Here is a 24,286-nt window from a genome sequence, read left to right on the forward strand (position 1 = left end):
TATATGATTAAATACAATTGTATAACATATAATAAATTATATAAAATGTTTCATTAATACTGTCTTACATAAATAAGACATAACAGTAAAGTAATATGTACTGTGAATGGTGAGATTAAAAAGAATCTCTTGTACTTAAAAGTAGTTTAAAAACTTAGCTGATAGTATTGTAGGAAATATGAGTTACGTCATGGAATAACAAACAAAAGAGGATCGGTATCTAACTAAATGAAGGTTGAAAAGTGTATGATAAATCGGAAATGTTGCATTATTAAAAAATATAGGTAGGAGTTAGCTATTGTAACATAACGTATAATACATTACGGGGTCATAGTTCAATTATTCCATATAAGGGTTCAGAAGTCAAATAGGTACAGTAATATCCCCGAAGTTACGCGATAGGTGGGACCGACGAAAATCGCGTAAGACAGAGTACAAATTTGCTTATAAATACATACGAGTTTTATTTAATTTATACCAGAGACTAACAAAAACACTATTTTTTATAGGAAAATATTTAATAGAATTGCTGTTATTTGTACAAAAAATAATTGAGTTACATGAAAAAGTTATTTCAATGCTTTCATAAAATCTAACAAATTCGTCTGATGACACAATGCCCTATTTTTTTCTCGCAGAATTTCTTCGTAGCAAGCTAAATTTTTTTTATTCCTTATTTTGTGGTTGTAATTCGCTCTTCGTTAGGATCTATGATTTTTAAGATTTTTAAACCATTTTCAATAGATCTGAGACCTCTTCAGCTTGCAATTGTCATCTGTTTTTGTGGCGAAGCTGAACAAACATCTCTATAAGCTCGTCGATTGTCAGCACCTGACTATGCGACTCCAGCAACTCTTTAACATCATCACCGTCAACTTCCAAATCTAACTACATTACTAGTTTCTGGCGTTATTTCTGTCTCATTTTGAAAAAAAATAGGCAAAGTTTCTTCCAGAAAGTATTCAATGTTTTTTTTTTAATTTTAAAAACAGCGTAACATCGATTTCGCGTAAGTCGGGGGATTACTGTAAGTATATTAATAGTTAGAATTACTGAAATGACATATACAGACTTTAAAGTACAATTAAAAAGTAATATTTACATTGACCAAAAAACTTTGCCATAAAGATAAGATAAATCGATTTCTATTTTAAATTATCATTTATTGATTAAATTGCGAAAAAGATTATTTATTGATATAATTGCGAAAAAAATTAGTCTCACGCTCGTTATAACTGATAATAAATTAGTCGGAAAAACAAAATCCAATAAATTGTTGATATATTGAAGATACGATTCACGATAATATCAAAACACACTACTGATGAATTTGAGTAAGGAATAAATATATTTATTTTGCTCATAAAATTGTTAAATTTGTTCATATAAGATGCACAGCTAATAAAATACAAGAACGACTATATGCCAGTGGCATTCGGCTTCTGAAATAGAATAAGCTGTATCAATTTTTGCCTTTACTCTTCCTCCCACAATTGCCAATAAAATCATCTAATTTTTTTTCCAAAAATGATTAATTTTTTTACTTCTTTTTCATAATATTTTTTTCAATTTACTTTAACAATTGCATTATATAAGATATACATATGTATGTATATGACCATGGACTTTCACGTGCTTGATTAGTGGGTGTTTGTAAAGACAAATATCACCGTTTTTTACTGAATTTGATTTAAATAAACTAATACACATTATTTTTTATTATTATCTCACCACAGGCAGTTTTGTACGTACGTATTGAAAAAAAGTATACAAGTATTTTCTAGTCCCTCAACTACACGCACCCAAATAGCACGTTCCAAATTTACCGTGTTTTTGGTGGGTCTAATTTACATATGTATATACTCAAATTTAGCAATAGCGAAGCATTGCCTGGTCCGCTAGTTATCATATAAAATAAAGTTCCAGTTTATTATTATTCTTATTTTTTAGTCATAAACTAAAAATATTATTAGGATGGTTGTCAAAAAATATTTAATTAAAATGATTATATATAAAATTCTAAAAAAATATGTTAATATTCTTTTATTTGCATATATTTTAATTCAAAAAAGCTGTTGTGACCGTTTTTTATGATGTATGATTTATCATTCCTTCTTATGTAGTCTTACGATTCTTTTTGTACCGACTCATTGTCGAAACTAGACGCGCGTCTTCTCTTACCTGTAATTGAACATAAATTTATAAAATGACTATTAGCGGTGTTCATTTGCTAATATTTTCAATTAATTTGTTCACTATTTGGTATGGCTATTACTGCGTGGATATTCCGGACAGATTATGGCCCAAGGACTCGATTAAATTTTCTAAAGGAAAATTAGAACTTTTAACAGTATGGAATATGGTCAGTACGTTATTATTTTATTACGATCGAGTTTTTAACACTACATTATAACAACAACTTACATTTTTCTCGTTATGAGAAAAGTGAAAAAACCTTTCTCAGTACTATTTGTTTGTAAATCTAAAAGTAATGGAGCGCTATGTTTTATGATGAATGTACAGACTACTGGAGTATTAGTATGCACGGGTAAAACGAATGTATTTGTAATGTTTTCTATATTCGTTAATGATCGCAAAAATCAATTAACATCTGACAGCATTCGATGGTTTTAGTTCTGCCCCGGTCGATAATAATACCTTTTTTTATATTTTTCCTTTCATCTATAAATGCTAAATATTTATCGAGTCGAGTATATTTTATTTTTAAAGCATCTTTATCAACACATCATCTCGCAAATTAATAATAACCTGTCTCTACCGGTATCGTAAAATGTCTCATTGTAATTTGAATATTTTTTGAAGTATAGCATATTTATTCCCCAGTACTTAGATAAAGGTTTTCCAAATAGATATAATATTGTCACAATTACTTTTAACTTGTACTTTCTCAGCAATAATGTAGAGGAACTTGTGAACTATCAAAAGGCTCATTGTTTCAAATCATATTTTCATATAACTTTTTCAGTAATCCATTAAAAATTATTATGTTTTTCTTTATTAAGAAATTAACTTCGATATATTACCCCTATATGTGGGGTAACCAAAACATAAAGCATAAAAATAATTTATTATGTTTCAATTAATCAATTAGTGAAATCGTATATAATTTTAGTTCTTTGTAAAACGAATACAATTTACATAACACAATCTAGAGTAGTTGATGGATAATTACCGTTTTAACGCTGTTGAAGACTTATACAATGTAAATGACAACAACCATCTAGATTAATTGCAATTTAGTAATAAAAATAATTTAAATAGTAATATTTCAGGCAATATATGCGATGTTTCCCAACTTTTCAATTAAATTTTTATTTTTGATAAAATTTACAGACTGCGCCATTAATTAAACCTCAAATTTTCAGTAAATAAAAATATATATTTAAATCTTCAATTTATAAAAAAATATGCTCATTTATTTGCACTGACAGTTATTTAAACATACTAATGGGACAAACGACTGTGAGAAAATACGCATAAATATGTTAAAACACATTTTAACTCAAATGTTTTTAGTCGTTACGACTTGTTGACAAGGCATTTGTTTTTCTGAAGTACATGACGATCGGAGATCGAACAAATTAGGTAGATGTATTCACAACTGAGCTAGAAATAACGGCTGTTCGGTGCCATGATAAATATAAAATAATGTTAATGCGTTGAAGTCGAAGTTAAAGTTATGAAATGATTTTTTATAATTATTACTCAATTATTTCCGTAAAATGAAAAACTTAATTGATCATGCATGGTATAAAAATGTGTATTATTTACAGAAGAAAGATATCCTATTTAATAATAATACATCATATATAAAATATACAAACTTTTTATAGGTGTATTGTCTGGTGTCATTGTGTTCGAGATTTTTTCCTTTAACTTGTAATTCAATGTTAAAGCAATTTTCATATTTATACTTTCTGAATAAAATAATATATTAGGGAAAAATTTAAATTGTAGTGGCGTTTTCTATAATGACTAATCAGCCTATATTTAATTCGAAGCATAACTTAGTTATATTATTGTTCAATGATTCAATGTCTTTTGATACTAAATATTTTATATCAATAATTTTACATTTAGATGTAATTTTTGACAAGAAAACTTTCACTGCGAGTTATTTATTTATGTATTTACATCATTATGCATATTTTACTGCATATTTATGCGAAATTGCTAAATGTGAGTTATATGACACTTATAAAGTTACGATAAAGAAAAAATAGAACAAAAAAAAATTGGTTTAGACTAGTTTTTGTAGATTGCTATGTGAGTGAATAGCATAAAAGTGGTTATGTATATACGTATCATTAAACCTATAATTTATTCGTGTTTTATATACCTAATAAGTAATAACTAATTGACTTAATTAAATATATAAAATAATATATTTACAGATAAGAAGCACTATGCAAATTTAATTAATTTCTACTCACTTTTTACAGTGGGCGTTTTAAAGACAAATTTATTGTGAAGATGGCGATTTTTGTGAACGTTTGTTTTGTATGGTGACTAGAAATCCAAAATTTTGTTATTATTGGACTTGAACACATATAACGAAAAGAAAAAATGTGCTGGAAAATTTTAAAAACGTAAAGACATTAATTATCAAAACAGTGTCAAAATTAAGATTAATTTTCACGCGTCAAATAAGAAACGAACTATGAATCCCATTAATTGTAACCAGGACAGATATTTTAACTCTGGGTATTATTAAACATCGGAGTCGGCAAAGACTAATATAAAAGGACTATCTCCAGAACGTGGATATTTGACATTGCTATTTTCTATGACTTCAAAGAGCAATTAAATTTACTAAAAAAATTAGGGATATATAGTAGTTATAGTCATTAATCGATTTAAATAGTACAGTGAAACATTTAAATCTGGACTTTCGTTGTATAATATTATATTAAGAACGATTAAGGGAATGTTATATGAGTAAAAATATTTGAAAACATCTGTAGATAATTAATATACTAATCAAATCAATTAGTATATTAATTAATATATGTTATAAACGAATTTCCATTTAATAATATAAAAACGTGGCGTGTTATTAGGTATTGGCTTTTTCTTAAAACACTCGAATAATAAATATTAGCAAAAAAAATCCTAAAAGTTGGCTTTGAACATCTTTGGATTACAACTTGCAAAAATAAATATTTACTTCTTTTGGAGTTGCGGCATGTTTTACATATGTAAAAATCTGCTTTTCTTTTCGATTAACCCCATTAGAACGATAGCGGTACATTATTACGTTACAAATACGTATATTTTTAATAGGTATTTATATTTATATAAAGAAGATATGTAACTTAAAATATGTATAAAAATATACTGGGAGCAAAAAAATGGCTTTATATACTACACACAATATTAGTAGACTGCCATTATTAATATTAACTTGTCGCTTCCAGACTTCAGATTCGTCGGACTTCATCTCATACATTGAAGCGCGAAGCGAGAGATCATAAGCACTCAACGCAAAACAGACTAGTTTCTAATAATAATACAATTCTCTGATTCGTGTGTTTATTTATGCAGTGAAGCTAACCAGTATGATTATAATATAGATAGCGATAAAAATCATTACTTATTTTGAGAATAATTAAATTATAAGTTTTTTCTAGTAAGTAATATTCCATTTTTTAGTGACACACGGATTTGGATTTTTTTTTGCATTGTCATGAATATTTTAACCATAATACAAAATTAGCCGGATATTATGTTTATGATAATCCGCATCCAGTCCAACGACTATGAGCGAATGCAAAATTTTAGTTTTCTAGCTGAAAGTCTAGCAGTAGTTCTGAAAATACATATACCACGTGATTTTTATATACATACATATACATGTATCTAGATAGAAAAGTTGTATTTTATAATCCTTCATGCTCTTTTTAATGTTTCAGATATTACAAATCATTTACTTTTTCATTGCATTAATCAACGATGCTGTGGGGACGAACGAGTATAAAGCTAAACTTCCTTATATCAGACAATTGAAAGATTATATGTTCAGCGCTCTGGTGTTTCCATCGGCAATCTGCATAACGGTGATATTTTGGACTTTGATAGCTATCAACAAAGAATTGGTGATGCCAAGAGTATTTGAGGAATTCTATCCCACGTGGTTCAACCATTTGATACACACAAACATTGCAAACAACATCTTGATTGAAATGTACGTAACCTTCAGAAAATATCCGTCAAAAAAGAACGGAATCATAGGAATAGCTGCTTACCTATTGATTTACATAATATGGTTGCACGCGATTTATTTTTATACTGGAAAATGGGTGTATCCAATCTTCGGAGTTTTAAACTTACCGTTGAGAATGCTTTTCTTTATATTTATCATCATGCTCGGTTTCGTTATATACTTTTTAGGCGAATTTTTAAATAACAAGCTCTGGTCGAAACAATTAATAGAAATTAACAATTCAGAAAAAAAGAAACCAAACTAAAATATTAATTTAAAGTTTTTTTTAAACAACTTTTATAGTGAAATTGTATTTTTTATTTATTATTTAACATTGAAATTTTCTTGTTAATGTAATTAAGTAATGATATATATACGTTCGTGACATAATTATCTTTTTAAATGTAAGGTTATTATAGCCAGATAACCTATAATTGTTACAACCATTGTTACAAACAACATACATATGCATATTGATTGGATCTTGTGACCCTAGAAGTGTATTGTCCTCTTAGTCATAATTATGTAATTTTATTTGTATCATACCTGATGACAAGTTGATAGTATTTATCAATCTATAATCGAATATGCATTCCATATTAGGATGTAGTTTCATTTATTTAATTTGACTTTATTATTTATTTACATAAAAACAATATGCGTATTTTTTTACAGCAGTCTACATATTTAATTTATATATTTGTAATAGCAATTAATTATAGTTCAATGTTAATGATTTTAAATAAAAAAAAATATGTATCCAGTGGTTCTTAAATATAGAAAACAAAACTTATTTCGATATTCTTTTTATTCTAAAATGTATACGTTATAATCACAAAACGTTTAATCACAAAAGCACAAATTATGATAAAATGGTATAACATATAAATAGAGTATGCTCGGGATAAGGATTCCGTTATGCGAATGTATTGTATATATGAGAGGGAGAAAAGATATACGCATTTATGCCTATTGACTTAGAATCTTCATTGTCTCGCTTTCTCTTTCAACGACATTCGTTGATTTGTCATCGCTGTTATTTATTTTCGATGTGCAGTGTGACACGAAACGTTCTTGATTATATTTTTTAGGATTTCTTTTAAAAAAAAAGGTAACAATTATTATGAAAATTAAATTTATTATATTATTGTTTCGATTAGGTTAATTAATTATGATTCATTTAATATTTTTAGAATAATGTCAAAACTCGGAAAAAGAAAACCATTTTCCGCCCAATCCAAGGAAATATAGTATAATGTCTACCAATTTATACAGGAATCTTTGTAATATCATAAATTCATGTTAAATAAACATGTATTTTTTTTTAATAAAAAAATAAATAATATTCTGAGCGAAATTGTTTTGAGCCACAATATACACGCATACAAATACAAACTAGAATCCTTATTCCGAACGTATTCTAATTGTATTAAACTGTTCTATTAATACTTTCATAAAATAAATAATACATAACAATATAATATATGTACTCAAATTTGATCTAATATGATAAAGTGATAATGATATCGTAAAGCTCTATGATGACTTATAAAAATCGTAAGATAAGATGTATTAATTAATAATGACATATTAGCCTCTTTCTTTGAAAAATATATATTTACCAAAATATTTTTGACTAGGTTTTGGCAACGTTCATAACTATAAATTAATATTAAAAAAATTAAGTACTTAAAAAATATTAACTTACACATACTTAGGCTGACCAGTTACACTAATCATAATAACATACAAAAAGTGTACTGAAACACTATTATTTCAATTTTTACACTTTGATTCATGTATTGTTTTTACACATATAATAACACAATAATCATTGTGCTGATGTGAAAGCACATGTCAAGTAACAAAAATAAATTCTAAGCTCCGATTTCACAATAAAAAAATCCACATAAATAAACTAAGACGATACTTTAAATATATAAAGCGACACAACATATAATATTAAATTATTAATAATAATTAGTATTTATTAAAAAATAACATATAAATCATTCACCACCTAGTATGACTAGAATTAACATTTAAAGTATACATTATAAATAATTGCTCAAATATTGTAAATAAAATAGGAATGCAACATATGGAAGTATATAATCGTTTAAAAAAATGGACAAGTTCAATCTTTGGTAACGATCTAAAATTTTTTATCTTCATATTATCGTAATCGATGTAATCATGCCTGTCACCCCGCTAAAAACTTCTCTAATAAAATCAACAAACACTGTATACAATAAGGCAATCGATAAATACATCATTGGATACTTTACATGCCTTCTCTCAACATGAATGCCTATAGTTTGCATAACATTTAGTTAAATGCCATTTTTCCTAACACCTCTCACTTCAAATTTAAATGGTCGTATGTAATACAATACATAGATACATGTCAAACTATTGCTATTAAAATACACACTTTTAGGTTTTAATTCGGCGGCTAGATTTAGCCACACCGTTGCGAGATAAGTTTTTGCCAAAGTGACCATTGGACCTTAGTTCACCGTTCGCAAAGCGTCCAGCTCCTTTGTTGCGTGATTCGAAGAGTACGTCTGAATCAGTGTCTGTGTCGGATACTGACATTTTGCTCGGTGTAACTGAAAAAATCAATAATATGTGTTATCATAATGCAAGTAAATTAATAAAAAATTATAGATATGAAATTTTAAATAATCAGTTTATCAGCTAAAAGCAGTTATGTAATTAATATTTCATACTATTATTTTTTTAAAGATAATAAAATTACTTATTATATAACATTAGATAAAAGTAAATGCTTTATAAATACAAGGACGTCATTTCAGCTTTTTCCGGGTAGCAGTGGGAATGCTCGTTACCGAGCGTTCCCACTGCAACGGCGCCGACACGATTTTATTGCTTTTGACGTGAATTTTTGACTTCTGAGAAGTGTTAATTGTTTTTGCGCTCTCCTATTGACCAAAATTCTGTTTGAATATACTTTGATCAGCCCTCTTATAGCAAAAGTCCATAGTAATATCGTTACGGATAGCTATCATATTTTTAAAACATAGTGTAATATCCAAGTCCAAACAAAATATTGAGCAATATGCGAAATGCGACGTCTGTCTGTACTTCTTCCGCTTATTTCCCCCTGGGAGTCGAGTTGGCTTGGTTTATATTTTGGACTTGACCTAACGGAAGTTTTAAAACTATAATTAGTTTTAGAGATTTCAATAGATGAAGATAGATTTGGTTAATTCGCATAGGTTAGGTTTGGGTTTGAACAGCAAATGTACGTTTCGCAACTATCAAATTAAGTTTCATAGACATTATAGAGCAGCATATAATTTCACTAGCGCCTATCAGTTAAATTATATTTTCACTAGTAAGAAATATCTACTGGTGAAAATGTATTTTATACTTTACTAAGGAAGATATAACTTCACAAAAAATACACATTCACTGTAAAATTTATACATTGCATGTAAATGATATCATATAATTTTACCTGTCAGATAAATTATATTTTCACTGGTAAAAAATATATATCTACCGGTGAAAATGTATTCCGATATAAATTCACTGAAAAGACATATTTTAAAAAATATTTTCGAGATTGATTTGATACAGTTTTTTATCAGTGAGTCTCAGGGTGGAATCTATTTAGTTTTATTACATTATATTTACATAAGTTGCGACAGATGATAAATGGCGAGATGTTTTCTCCGAGCGGTGGCGGAGAAGTTGGCGGTGGGATGATGTAATATAAATATAAATAGTAATTTATTTAACTGTAATTTAATAATAATTTATTTACTCTATGAATTTTCCCAAAACGATTACAAATTTAAAAGTTATTACGGTTTTTCATAAAAATATAAATAAATACAAGGAACACAGATTGAGAACCACCTAAACGATATTTATTTGTATATATTTAATTATATATATATATACCAAATTCAATCATTTTTTTTAACTCCCATACGTTTGGAAATTATCAGTTTTCTTTAAGAAATTTAATAAACACAAGAATATAGATTGAGAACCATCGAATATTTAATTTATTTATTTACATTAAATAATATAATAAAACTCATTTCACAATTTTATCAAAGTTTTTAAAATAAATTTATCAAAATTTAGACTACTTTTCAATTTTTTTAAAAAAAATTAAAAAACAAAATGCGCATAACAAAAATTGAGAACCATTAAAAATATGTTTTTATTTATTTATTCGGATAATGAGGAAACAACCTCTATTTTTTTCAATTCTTACAAGTTTAAAAGTTATGAATTTTTCCCAAGACAATGCTAATTTCTTGTAAATTTGCAAAACGGCCCCCCTCAGTAAGTAATTTTATACAATTTATGCCCCAACGCGAATCTGTTAAGATTCATAGTATTTCATTAAATGACATGCATTTTTCTGGCCTTATTCAAGGAAATGCCCCCACCTGTCAATGACGTCCCAGTATAAATATTGTATGACTAATATAACATAGCACATTTTATTAACGTAATTTCAGCTTTCTATCAAAGTAGTTTTCGAGATCATTGAATCATTTCAACAACCAAAAATTGTAACACAATCAAACTTCATGAAGTCTCTGATTGCTTTTATTTGCTCTATGACTATGCATTTATAGGAAAGAAACCATAAAAATTGACATAATAGTTGTTCTTGGACTAATATGATAAATTTGTTTTAACGCTCCAGTATTGGCACCGGTCTCACTGGCAGTGCAAGTTTTATTATTGCTATAATTTTTCATATAGGAATGGGTGCACCGTGACTAATTAGGTACCATCCTAGAATTATGTTTAGTATATGCTGATGTCGTTTGTGCCACATCTCGTGTAAAAAATCAAGAATTCTGCATATTAGGCCAGTCCTATTACTCGTACAAATTTTACATACCATCAATTATAAAAGAAGGTAAGTGTGTTTACATTTTTTTTCGTAAAAGTTTTAGTTCTGTAAAAATATGTTTTTTTATTATAAATTTTATTTTATAATAATAAACATTTTTTATAGATTTACAAAAATGAGTTATGTAGAGGTTTTTTGTTTTGATATTTAATTTTGTTATCATATTTTGTTAAATTAATTAATTTATTTTGACAATTTTTGACAAGCTTGTGTCTTCTTATATTATTTATTATATTATTTCATTATTAGGATTAATCATTGTAAATATAAAAGTTATTTACTTGGTTAAAAAATACAAAAACAATAGTTTAATATGCATTTTCTGTCAATAATAATATTATAAATTTATTTATAGTTGATAATTCCATGATGATCTGAGACCGAGCGCCAGTACTAGTCCCACTAGCAGGCGCCAGTACCACAGGGTAAATATGAATAGCCAATGCATCAATATAATAATCAAAAATCTTACAGCGAGTCGTTTCTTCTTCGTCACCTCCGCCTAATAAAGTATATCGAGCGGCTCTTCTATGGGGATTACTGCTCTTTCTCGAGCACAACTTCTGAATTAGATAACAGAGGCCCCATATTGGAGCAATTATACATAAACCAATCACTAGGCCGCCTATCACCACATAAAGAATAGACCAATCTGAAAAAAAATATAATCAAAAATATTATTACATTGTGAGAGTTTCAACAAAACATTAGGAATCGTACAAACGACACAGGTGGCGTTCAAAACAAAACATTAAAAATCTTGTAAACGACAGTAGTTTAACATTAAAAAAATAATGTTAGAAATCATGCAAAACACACGCATGCTGCACAATATCCACTCAAACGTTAAAAAACAATCAATAATCATCAGTTACTGCAGGATAAAAACTCAACCCTTATAAGTTTTAAAGACACACGCCTAAAGATAGTTGTATAAAAATGGGCTTATTATATTGATATTCATTCATTCATTCTACATGCCCAGTCTACTGACGAAAACCGATATTGCTGCACAAAGCAATGAGTTTCGCCAAAGTTCAAAAACGAGACTTTTCTTTCCAAACTGTTTTAACAACAACTTAACCATCAGACTAATCAATGCCATATTCTCAAGTTTTACAGAGAAATAAGTAACGAGCTTACGAATAAATATATATGTTTATGAACATAAATAAACTTGTATATCTGTTAGATGGACATAAATTACGCTGTATACTACAGTAATTATACAATAAATTAAAAATACATACCACAATTAGCGTCCAAGTCTTCGATGAACGGAGTGAATATATTTTCCATCCAAAACGCTTCACAATGACATTGCCGAGTTGGTTCATTACACACTCCATGACCTGAGCAATTATTCTGACAAACGACGGTATCTAAATTTGCGACACTCAACTCCAAAAGTCCGGCATCTCGTCGCAATTTAGTTTTTAATCTTAATACGACTTCAGGTCCAGATAAATATGTCACTAAATCTTTCTATAATGTAAAATAAACATTAACAATACATTGAAAATCATTTAATGAATACAAATCGACTACCTTATCAGTTACTGAAAATATCACTTGCGCTTTAGTGGTCAACTGATCGGCTCTTATTTCGCTTATGTTAATATTATAAGACTCCCCCAATAAAAATCCCAGCTTCTGCTCTAATGATGTTATTTTACCGAACGTCAAAACTCCAGCAGGAACGTTCAGAGTGAGCTGAACCAAATTGCGTTTATTAGGATCTTCTTTTACATTAATACTGACGGTGTCAGTGTCGGAGAGTCCTTGATCGTCCCAAACTGTCAATCCGAACACATATCTTCCGGGAACTATGTCAGTCAGCATCAAAACGGCCTTTTCGTCTGTATTAGCAATAATTTTTCCAGTTGCTAAGCCAATAGGTTGGCGAATCCAGCGCCATTTAGCTACACGCAAATCGTCTTTAGATTGAGACCCATTCAAGATCATGACGCTGGTCGGTAATATAATTGTTTGATCGCCGCCGGCGTTTGCTTTCGGTGGAGCATTTTTATCTAAAATTATTATTAGTTTAATAAAAGATTTTTATCAATTAGAATAAAATCAAAAACTTACTTTGTGAAACAGTGATATCAACAACATCAAATTCAGAATTTCCATTATCGTCCATAACGGTCAATTGCACTTGATATTCACCTTTCGTTAGGCCGGTCATGTTCGTTATGGATTCGTTGAAACGAGTGATGGTGGCGTTGTTGGGTCCTTTGAGCATCTTCCAAGTGTAAGCTACTATTCGGTGATCGTCCATTGATTCAGTGCCGTTTAAAGTGACCCAGGTTAACGGTAAAGATATATACTAAAATAGAAACCATATTCACATTAATTAAAAGTAGCATTAGATATATCTTAATAAAAATTTAATACAAACCTGATTTTTTCCGGCTTTTGCAGTTGGAGGGTTGTTCGTCGGAGGTTTGACAAATACGTGTACATCGGCTTTTGAAGATTGACCAGAAGAATCGGTAACTTTTAAAATAAACGTATAAACCCCTTCCGATAAATTTGAAAGCTAAAATTTAAAAATACAACAATAAATGGTATCGTTAAAATATTATTTGAAAAAAAATATTTTTCTATGTTACAAAACACAATATTCATGACATTTTAAAATATTTTCAGAACCTGAGAACATCTTAAATGACTTCAGAAATATGTGATCATTAGAGATCACATTTGAATTTCTGAAATGACCAAACGTATATTATTCATCACTAGTTATTTTCACGGCATCAATATTTTTCTTGTCGACTACAGTGTTTGATTGGCCGCATGCTCATCAATTTTAAAGACTCTACTGATCTTTTCGATTCAATTAGACATAAAAAATGCCCTCAAACACTGAATGGTTTATGAAGTCTTAATACTCTCTATAATAAGAAAATTATTTCTCTTTATGAATACTACGTCTTCCATAGCTGCGAATTTATCACAACTATATTTATCAAGTATATCTATAAAACGACAACAGCATTCAAAATGACCGATGTTCCTAATCAACAATAAGCATGTCAAGATTTGCTTCGTTTTCAGATTCCAATTAAATAGAAGAAAAAACTTTGGCAACATTCCTTATTTATATAATGTTTCTTTCATTCTGTCAAAAATATAACAAAGAAATAATCTGATCTATAAGATATATAATTATATTAGCGTACCTGTAAATATGGAGAATGTGTATTCTGCATGTCAACTGCTTTATTTTGATCTTGAGACGACTTTGTCCACTCCCAAGTAGTTATTTCATGATCATCAGTAGACAAACTTCCGTTCAGCGTAAGATTATTAGTCGGAAGATAAATAATTACGTCTTGTCCTTAACACAATCAAGATAAACAGATTAATAACACAGATAGATACATAAAACTATGTGTAATTTTATAATAATACCAGCATTAGCTTCTGGAGGATAATCAGTATGATTCAAAACTGTTATATTGGCAGTAGTTGAGTTCTTAACATGATCAGAATCCTCTACTGTCAATCTAAACGTATAATTTCCAGGTAACTTCAAATCCTTCAACTGTAAAGTCGGACCGTCGTAAACAGGAGGCTGATACCCTAATGGACCTGACGTTAACTCCCATCGCCAAGATATTATTGCATCATCGTCCTTAAAAATTAGCACATAAATAAACAAACTATAATTCGGTTTTGATAATCAAGGGCATATTCTACCTTGCTATCGCTTCCATCCAGAACGGCTCCGGTATTGGGAAGTTTTACAGTTTGTAGTGGAGGTGTGATTACAACAATCGGAGCCTTGTTCATCCTGTTTGCGGGTAAAACCGTGACATTTGCAAAAGCTTCACCTATGGAATTTGTTATACTGCTTGTCACAGATACTTTAAACCGATAATTTCCTTCTGTCAATTGAGATAATGTTACAGTGGCACTGTTTTGTCCTTTCATGTTACCTGAAAAATAATCATACATAATATTTCATGATATATGTTAAGAATTGTATTTAGTTACTTGACATTAAGCGGTTGAATTTGACTTAGTATAAAATGGTCCGAGTTTGAAATAAGCTAACTGTAGTAAACTATTAAGTAGGTTGCTACAATTTCTATCTTATTTGGAGTCAAAATTATGTATATTTGTGTTATTTCTTTTGAAATATGGTACAGTAAATAAATAATAAATTTACGAGTTCAACATGAAACACAAGACAGCAGAATCTTCAAAAAAAATGCGGAGCATTCGAAACACTAGTATGTTCTTGTAGATGAAAATAATTGAGTAAAAAAACGTCATCTGTGTTACAGTATTGAAGGATATGATATAATCAGGAGCAAAAAGCGGACTAAACCGAACACGAAAGCGAATATTATACAAACCACAATTAATATATTGCAGGTTCAAAAAGGTTTAAATTTTCAAATATGTTCTAAAAAAATAGACAGTCATTTCTAAACCTAATAACTTACCAGTGAATCCCCCTTTTGGTTGTTCGACCATTGTCCACATATAATTGTAATGATCACTACTAGTCTTTTCGTCGGGAATTGTGTAAGCGAAAAGAGTGACTTCATTTTCGGGCAATCGTATCTCTTTCGAGATAGCCGAAACCATAAGTTTTTTAGTATTCGGTTCAGACGAAGACTCTACCGTTTGCTTAGAACTTATCTCAACTTTCTTTGGTTTGCCGCTTTCATCACTAATAACAAAAGTATCGCTCTCTTTCTCTCCACCCTTTATATCAAAACTTAACGAATACGGAGATACCTCGATAGATCTATCGCAAACTCCAGTGCCGTTTCTGACAAATCCCTTCATACACTTGCAAACTCCAGATCTAGATTTTGAAATAATACTGACGCACTCTTCGTTATTCAGGCAATCTGATATAATACCGACTTCGCAAGTTATCAATTTCTCCGTGATCATTTCTGAAGCGTCCATCATCATATCCGTGTTGCTTTTATCGGTAAAGTGACTCAAACCCATATATTTAGCTTTCGGGCCCATATTTTGACTGAAATGCGATATTATCTCAGACTCTTGCAATTCAGAGTACGGCTGTTTATATTTGATGACTTCCATTGGTCCTCCGTCATTGAGTATGCTCTCTCTGTGATTAACACTAGCTAAATTATTGATGATTTCATCTTCCAATGATGGATTTGATAAGATTAAATCGTTAGCTTGATCCAGTAACTCGAGCCAATTATCTACAATTATAAATAAATTTATTACGACATGAAAAATATAATGAAGACGAAAATTAAGATAAACTATTTACCGTCTCCTAATACAGGATTAACTAAAACCATTGTGATGTGGGCTTGAAGAAGAGGATTTTCAGATCGCAGTAAAGGTAAACATAATTCGTTACTGACGCATTCAATATGATAACACGTAGTGTCTTGCATGAATACAACATTGCAAGTGTCCGTATTGCAACATCCCATTACGCATTGTTTGAGGCCTTTTAGTTTTGGTTTTTCAGTATAATTACCAGCTGTCAAATTTCCTATAACGAATAATATATGATATAAGATATTGCTTTATAAATATAATCAGAAATAAAATACCTCTAGGAGTGTGTCCGACGAAACTTCTAGGGTATAGCCGAGGACATGTCATTTCTGACCATCGATCTTCGTATAAGCTTTGGCCGAAAGATATTTCGACGAAAAGCACCAATATGTTTATGAGTATAAAAAAAATCATGTCTTTCCGCTTCAGAAATATCATTTTTTTAATAAAACAATCTAGAATATAATAAAATGGTACATAATTAATTAACAGTGGATAAATTGATTAATTAACGAAGATAGCTTATCATTTGTAGTGCTACAATCATACATTATACATGTGGGTATTTATCTACATATGTATTTATATCTAAATCCATGGTTAATATGCGCTTAAAAATTATTATAATTAAAAATCGTATTTTATTTTATTTTAAATTTATTATTATAAATCAAATTCTAAAATAATATGAAAGTTACCAATGTGACCTTTTTTTAATAAACACATTAATTAATATAAATGATTAATATTGTACTAGAAAATATTATTCATAATTCGGTTTTAAATATATTAATCTAATCTTAAATTTTCATCTGCTTGAAAATATTATTTTTTCCTTTAAAAAAAGCTCAATTGATGCTTGAGAATACAGATTTCAGTTTTCAGAAAAACCACCAATAAAATCGATACACCAAATCTATTGGTGTTTCACAGAAAAATAAAGAGAACTACGCTTAATTTATTTTCACATAAATCGTGTAGGTTAAGTGAATATATATCCTCTCGTTAATCCAAGAATGCATTGCTTGGGACTAAAATATAAACACTCCACCAGTAAATTTACCTCTCACAAGTCAGAGTACTTTTTAATAAGTATAACTCTAGAAGGTCAGCTGATGATGATAAATTTGGAAAACTTAAGCATTTCAGCTAAATGCAATGAAGTCATTGTGAGAGGTATGCTGTTCGTGGTTAGTAATACAATCTTAGAACAACCTGAGTACAGTATCTTTATAAAAAATATTTTGGTGAAATACAAATTATAGAGTTAATGAACAGCATATCAAGATGTTAAAAATGAGTCAAGTAGAAGTTTGATTGTTCAATATAATTATTAGAAACAAAACCAGGTGGCATATAAAGATGTAGATAACAGATTTTCATTTAGTCTGTTTATACTATGGTGAGCAATTTATTTAATGATAGTATTTCCATCATTATTTTTGTTATTTGCTTATAATTATTTTATATTGCATTTACAGTAAATTATAAAAAAATTAGTGATTTTCAATGTTTTATTGCGTTGATTTATTTTACTACTTTTTTGTATTAATATGTTTTAATAACTTATTTTAACACTTTTCTATTATTATACAATTTCGATAATTTACTATACATATTTTTATATATTATTAAAATATTTGGCTTTTGTGGTATTTCTTTATATCAATTAAGAGGCTCTCAATATTTTTTATAAAATTAATATAAAATATTTTTTCTTTAGTGCATTTATTTTGTACTCTTTAATTTATTGCTATTATTTTCTAAAGAAATCATTTGCATTCAATTAAATTGAAAATAATGTTTTTCAGTTATATATGTAAATATATAACTATCTGGTGTAATGCAAAACAGTGAAAGATACACCACGGTAGATGTACAGTGATACTGCTCAAATAAACATAATTCTTAATGACAATTACTCACATTTTCTTTAAAAGAGCGAAGTTAAAGAAATGTCTCTGCTATTAACAACGATTTGATCAAAACAATATAACATTGATATAATTGCCCTATTTATTTTATTTGTTTATTAAGCTTTAATTTTTACCCCAACTGAAGTAATTTACCTAGTTTCCCGACTTCTGCTATACATAAACATTGTTAAATTCAGATTTATTCACTGTTGTGATTGTATATTTATTGCCTTTCACTTCTCGAGGTCGCAAATACACTCTCACTTACTTATTACAGAATTCGAGGTTACGGTTTAAAATAAATAATTCTAATTTCAGCTTTTATCAAACATGAAATCAAAATAAAACAATATCGTCCATACTGAAACAACGTGAAAATTTTTAATTGAATTTATCTCATGAAATATAATATATAGAATTATAACTATTGATGCTTATAAAATAAAAGAAGATTATATAAAAAAGAAATAATCATGAATTTCAATCCACCAAACAAATATTATAGTATCAACCTCACCTCTGACTTGCAAGTTGAAACGAGAACGCGTAAATGGCTCGTTAGTGAGAAAAGTGCGTGGCTAATGTGCCCGTGTTTACAGTTTACATGCAGCAGATGTTATTTTAATTAGGTACACGCGATAAGGTTCGACACAGCATACGGGCGCTCGCGGGAAGGAAGTAGAATTAGTCGAAAAGGAAACGAGTTTATTGTGCGCAATAATTGTGTGAAAAATCTGGACCTGACCGCAAAGATAAACGCAAATTAGTAAAAAGTGCAGGTGGCCTTACCGCACTCCAGCCTGTCACTGTGACAGCTAGTGTTGCAACTATTACGTGATAAAACGCGCGTTATGACCAAAAATATCCTATTTAAAAATCAATTTATCTAATAACATTAGATATTTTACCACTAAATGGAGAAAACAATTTTATATGAGCTTTATTTATATAAAAAACAATTTAACAAATATGCGAAAGCAATAAATTTAATATTCTTATTGTTGATAACTATGTATGCATGTGAAATGTGAAATTTTGTGATACCAATCACCGTTTTTTTATACTTTCAATATTATGCACGGTATAATATTCAATCTTTACTCTATTATATTTGGGGATAACTTATAATTTTTTTAATTATAAACAATGGAAATGGTTATGAACCAGTATTGTGTATTTAACATTTCTTTATACTATTGTACCCACGAATATTTTTGAAATAAACGAGTTAAACAGTATAACGGCATAAACGAAAAGCTTTTCCTATTTTTTCAAGTAATGTATACTTGATAAAATAGGAACAGCTAGGTAACATGATTACAATTGGAGTAAATAATCGTTTCTCAGAATCAAGAAAAAAAAAATATTTTAATGTTTATTTTATTTTTTATTAAATCTGCTGTTGTAATCAGATATAATGACATTCAAGTATCAACCACCAGATTGAAAGTCTGGGAATCAGTGACATCTATATTATTATTAATTATAAATTAGTATGCATTATATAATGTATAACCAATAGATGTCACTGCAGTTGGGGCCAGTTTTTTTTATATTTGCGCATTTTTTATAAATAAAAATTCGAGTGCCGCTCTTGGGGCTTGAACCCGATACCTTAGAGTTACTTGGTCTGAGACGTTACGGACTACGCTATTCCGTCCTTTTGAGGCGGTTAGAATTAGATAATCTCAACAAGTGCATGTATCGAGATAATCGACTATAAACCAGTTATTGCTCTAATTTTTATCTGTCAAAAATTAAATAATACATTTTTTGTAAAATTTAAGCCAATTGAATATATTATATTTGAAAGTTGTAAAAATAATTTTTAAAACACTTGGTCTAGATAAAAACAGTACTCTACGTTTTATTCACAAAATGTATTATATAATTTATATAAAAGTGCAATATTTGTGTATTTTACATTTGACAATAGACAATAAATATAGATTTGAAAAGCTATATATAGCTAGTTTTAAGACCAAATAAAAATGGTATGTAACTTTGACGCATGCGCATAACGATAACGTTTTGGCAATTGACAACAAATCGTAAAGCGCATGCGCAACTTTTCTGTTTAGCTGTCTGCTGGCGTTCTTCGCGTTTTTAACCTCCGGTTTACGTTCGCCGGTAAAATATTGTTCAGCGCATCGAAAACAATAAGGCAAAATATGTCTAACCGCTCATAAACGTTATCTTCGTCTTTCAGTCTGATACGAAATGAACGTCGACGGAGGAGCAGGCCAAGAGGGCTCCGAACCGCAGGCTCCGTCCCCCAGGAAGCCAGTGCTCATATCGTTTCGGACTTACAAGCCCATCGAGATACCGGAGAAGGATATAGTCAGTGCAATTCGAGTCCTAATGATAACTTCGAGCCGATTGAGGTTATGTTTTGATATAAACAATCTGCTTTCAGCTCGGAAGATGCCGATTTGTCGGAGAGTTCGAAAAGTTGAATCGCATCGGCGAAGGGACTTACGGCATCGTTTGTGAGTATAATATACCTATTGCATGATAACATATAGTTTGTTCTATTGTGGAGATTGTCAGTTTGATTCCGAGCTGCAATCATTTTCTCCAATCAAATATTTGCCGATTGTAGTCAACTTTTGCTGAAAACCATTATGGAAATACCAAAGAATTTACATGCTTGTATGATTTCCGTATTTTTAATAAGTCTTTCTTAACATGAAAAATAATTCTTGAAACTAACTACCCTAGGTGAGTGTTTCTTCCTTCCGTCAGAATTAATCAATGTTAGATTGTTTTTCTTTTTAATATATGATAATTGTTTAAAAATATATTTGTAGAGGTTTTTATTAAAATATTCAATGGACAATTTAATTCCAATAGAAAGAAATCATGTTCTTTGACTATTGTTATAATATGTTAATAATTCCCACTGAGCTTTACAGTTTAAAAACTTATCTTCACTTAATAAAAGTATAACGCTCTTTTAAATTGGTAAAATTGAATGGTTTGTGTAAAACTATTTTTTTACAAATGTCACACTTAACTCTTTTTAATACTACTCTTGCACAATAGCCTGCCAAATATGTAAATATAGGCAACTGTGGTTGAATCATACTAAAATCCTCTTCAGTATAAATGAAATCGAAGTCTGTCATTTCCGGCATAAAATTTACTATATCCCACCCGTTTTTATTAACCTAATAAATTTCACTGCTGACCTATTTCTGTATAACATTGTCGTTAAATATATTTAACACTAATTTTACATTTTGCTTTTCAAAGTAACTAGGTGAGAAAGATTTTAAATTTAATGTGTAAGCATATTTGACAAGTTGATTATTTTCTATTTCATAAAATTGTTTTACATTAAAAAATTAAGCTACATATAAAGTATCAACGTTTACATTTTCGAACTTAATCGACTGATCGGTATTTTACTTATTGATCCAATTATTTCGGATACATTTCAATCTAAAATATAAAACAAAAATGCATTATCTTTGCAATGACATTTATAAACTATACTGACTTGAGGAGGTGAAGAAAAATAAGACATCACTTTACGGTTTATAGCAGTGGCGAATTGTATATGTTGCACAAATTGTATGATAGTAAAATTAAAACTATTAAAAACGAATTTATAATTTCGAAAGGCAGTAACTTCCTTGCGAAATTTTAGTTTCAGTCGAAACTGAAAAAATTCATGTTCAGTTTTAGCAGAAAATTGAAATGGTAGTTAAAATCAGTCTAATTTCGGTTTAATTTTATTACAGACCGTGCAAAAGACAAAGCTAACGGTAACATTGTTGCTTTGAAGAAAGTCAGAATGGAAGTTCAGAAGGTGCCGTTGAGTGGTCTTCGCGAAATACAAGTCTTACTATCGTGCCGACATGAAAACATCGTCCAATTAAAAGAGGTTTTGGTCGGTAAAAGCCTTGAGAGGTAAACAATGTCACAAAATAACTAATAATATACACTGTTTTATATATATACATATATAAATACTTTTAGCATATTTCTATCGATGGAATACTGCGAACAAGATCTAGCCTCACTATTAGACAACATGGTCTCGCCGTTTACAGAATCGCAAGTCAAATGTCTAATGCTACAAGTGTTGAAAGGACTCAAGTATTTGCATTCCAATTATATAGTACACAGAGATTTGAAAGTTTCAAATCTGCTTCTCACCGATAAAGGCTGTGTTAAAATCGGTACGTATTATGAAATCATTTTTTATAAACGGATATATACTTACCACTATATTATATTTTTAGCCGATTTTGGATTGGCTAGATGGCTTGGATTACCTCCTCGCAGTATGACACCGAGCGTAGTGACGCTGTGGTATCGTGCACCAGAATTACTTTTGCAAGCTCCTCTGCAAACGCCCGCTTTAGATATGTGGGCAGCCGGTTGTATTCTCGGAGAGCTACTCGCCAACAAGCCTATGCTACCGGGCCGCACTGAAATCGCTCAATTGGAACTCATTGTCGATTTATTAGGTAAATAACATTGAATACAATCATTTAATAAATATATTAATTTTTTTTAATTTCAGGTACACCATCGGATGCTATTTGGCCCGAATTCAGCTCGTTGCCTGCGTTGCAAAATTTCACTTTGAAACAGCAACCTTATAACAATCTAAAGCAAAAGTTTCCGTGGTTATCAGCGGCCGGTTTGAGACTGTTGAACTTCTTGTTCATGTACGATCCCAACAAGAGAGCTACAGCTGAAGAATGTTTGCAGAGTTCATATTTCAAAGAACCACCTCTACGTGCGTATATAGATTATAATTTGCTAATTACTAATTCTTATTGTAAATTATTGTTCTTATTAATTTTAGCTTGCGATCCGAAACTCATGCCCAGTTTTCCACAACACCGTAACATGAAGGGACAGGCGAAAAATAATGGTTCTGGTCAAAATTTAAATATTTCTTTGTCTTCTCTGAACACTGGTGCCAACGATCAAACTAATAACTTACCGGCTATTTCCGACCTTCTCGCTTCTCTAGTGAGAAAGCGTCGAGTTGATTGAATTGTATTTAATTCAGTTTTATTGTGTTTTAAGTGTTTAAAGACATTCATCACAATCAAAGAAATTCATAGAACTAAATGACTGTCAATGAAATTTTATAATCTAATTTTCAGATCTACAGGAGTGTGTATGTTACTACCTTTTTTATACTAGTAAGAAAAAAAATAAAGACTATTCAACATTTTTTACTTTTTATTTTTTTAATTTATTAAATGCAGATTAAATTAATTTTGTAAATATTACAAAAAAAAATACATTATTTATTATTCATTATTTTGTAAATGGACATCGCATTTAAAATGTTACTTAGAAAAATACTTTCAATATTGTTATTTATAAGTTCTATTTTTTTAACTGGAAATATATAAGGTATAGAAAACATTCTTTACTTGTTAATTTTCTTTTCATCGACTACATGAACTTTTAATACACTAATAACAATCACTCCAATTCAAGCTATCTATGGGTAAAGATTTTGTATTAAAATACTATTTTTCCCATAATTTTATGTACTGCTTTTAATGTTATTAGCAGTTTATATTACTTATATTTTTCTCTTAATGATTTGGACGAAAAATAATATTGCTATAGGATTACTTCGAAGCAATGTTTCGTGGATATTGTCCTGAAACATTGTGTAGCTACAATGTATACTAAGCTTTAAAATCACACAATGATGATTTCCGAATAATATTTATATTTTACTGGCATAGTGTACCCATTAAAAATTCCATCCGGAAAAGGCCACAAAAATTATGTAGATCTCTCTAAAAAATAGTATTTTTATTTATATATTATTTTAATATCTATTATATAAAATTTTAACCCGCTACATATATGTTTAAACAAAGTTACGATTTTTTTTAAACTATTCTTTATGTAAAAATATAAATATTTTAAAATCAATTTTCATTATTAAATCTTAAA

General features: G+C 29.3%; 3 protein-coding genes across 5 annotated transcripts; 2 read left to right on the forward strand and 1 right to left on the reverse strand.

The window, feature by feature from the left end:
* The first annotated feature begins 2,124 nt into the window (after positions 1 to 2,124).
* On the forward strand, positions 2,125 to 7,016 carry LOC148235117 (androgen-induced gene 1 protein-like). The gene is made up of 2 exons (XM_088186575.1): positions 2,125 to 2,362; positions 5,934 to 7,016. Exons 1-2 carry the CDS (start codon positions 2,207 to 2,209, stop codon positions 6,486 to 6,488), a joined length of 711 nt encoding a protein of 236 aa, XP_088042701.1. The 5' UTR covers positions 2,125 to 2,206; the 3' UTR covers positions 6,489 to 7,016.
* A 1,550-nt stretch (positions 7,017 to 8,566) lies between these two features.
* Positions 8,567 to 19,166, reverse strand: LOC148235118 (dyslexia-associated protein KIAA0319). Of its 3 annotated transcripts, none has more exons than XM_088186449.1 (13): positions 19,133 to 19,166; positions 16,703 to 16,882; positions 16,411 to 16,641; positions 15,596 to 16,339; positions 14,844 to 15,082; positions 14,556 to 14,778; positions 14,324 to 14,481; positions 13,537 to 13,677; positions 13,224 to 13,464; positions 12,681 to 13,162; positions 12,383 to 12,617; positions 11,605 to 11,784; positions 8,567 to 8,835 (listed from the first exon to the last, which is right to left on the reverse strand). In XM_088186449.1, exons 2-13 carry the CDS (start codon positions 16,863 to 16,865, stop codon positions 8,660 to 8,662), a joined length of 3,213 nt encoding a protein of 1,070 aa, XP_088042575.1. In that variant the 5' UTR covers positions 16,866 to 16,882; positions 19,133 to 19,166; the 3' UTR covers positions 8,567 to 8,659. The 3 variants fall into 3 exon arrangements, with proteins under 3 accessions (XP_088042575.1, XP_088042576.1, XP_088042577.1); XM_088186450.1 differs by lacking the exon at positions 19,133 to 19,166 and adding an exon at positions 18,861 to 18,947; XM_088186451.1 differs by lacking the exon at positions 19,133 to 19,166 and adding an exon at positions 18,497 to 18,520.
* Positions 19,167 to 20,426: 1,260 nt separating this feature from the next.
* LOC148235119 (cyclin-dependent kinase 10-like) lies at positions 20,427 to 23,542 on the forward strand. The gene is made up of 8 exons (XM_088186554.1): positions 20,427 to 20,473; positions 20,553 to 20,683; positions 20,760 to 20,832; positions 22,090 to 22,258; positions 22,328 to 22,530; positions 22,594 to 22,821; positions 22,878 to 23,096; positions 23,166 to 23,542. The coding sequence occupies exons 2-8, from the start codon at positions 20,564 to 20,566 to the stop codon at positions 23,357 to 23,359; spliced, it is 1,206 nt and encodes a 401-aa protein (XP_088042680.1). The 5' UTR covers positions 20,427 to 20,473; positions 20,553 to 20,563; the 3' UTR covers positions 23,360 to 23,542.
* Positions 23,543 to 24,286: the final 744 nt, after the last annotated feature.

Source organism: Plectrocnemia conspersa, unplaced genomic scaffold (assembly GCF_051122295.1).
Source record: "Plectrocnemia conspersa isolate PC_06_02 unplaced genomic scaffold, ASM5112229v1 ptg000005l, whole genome shotgun sequence".
Lineage (NCBI taxonomy): Eukaryota > Metazoa > Arthropoda > Insecta > Trichoptera > Polycentropodidae > Plectrocnemia > Plectrocnemia conspersa.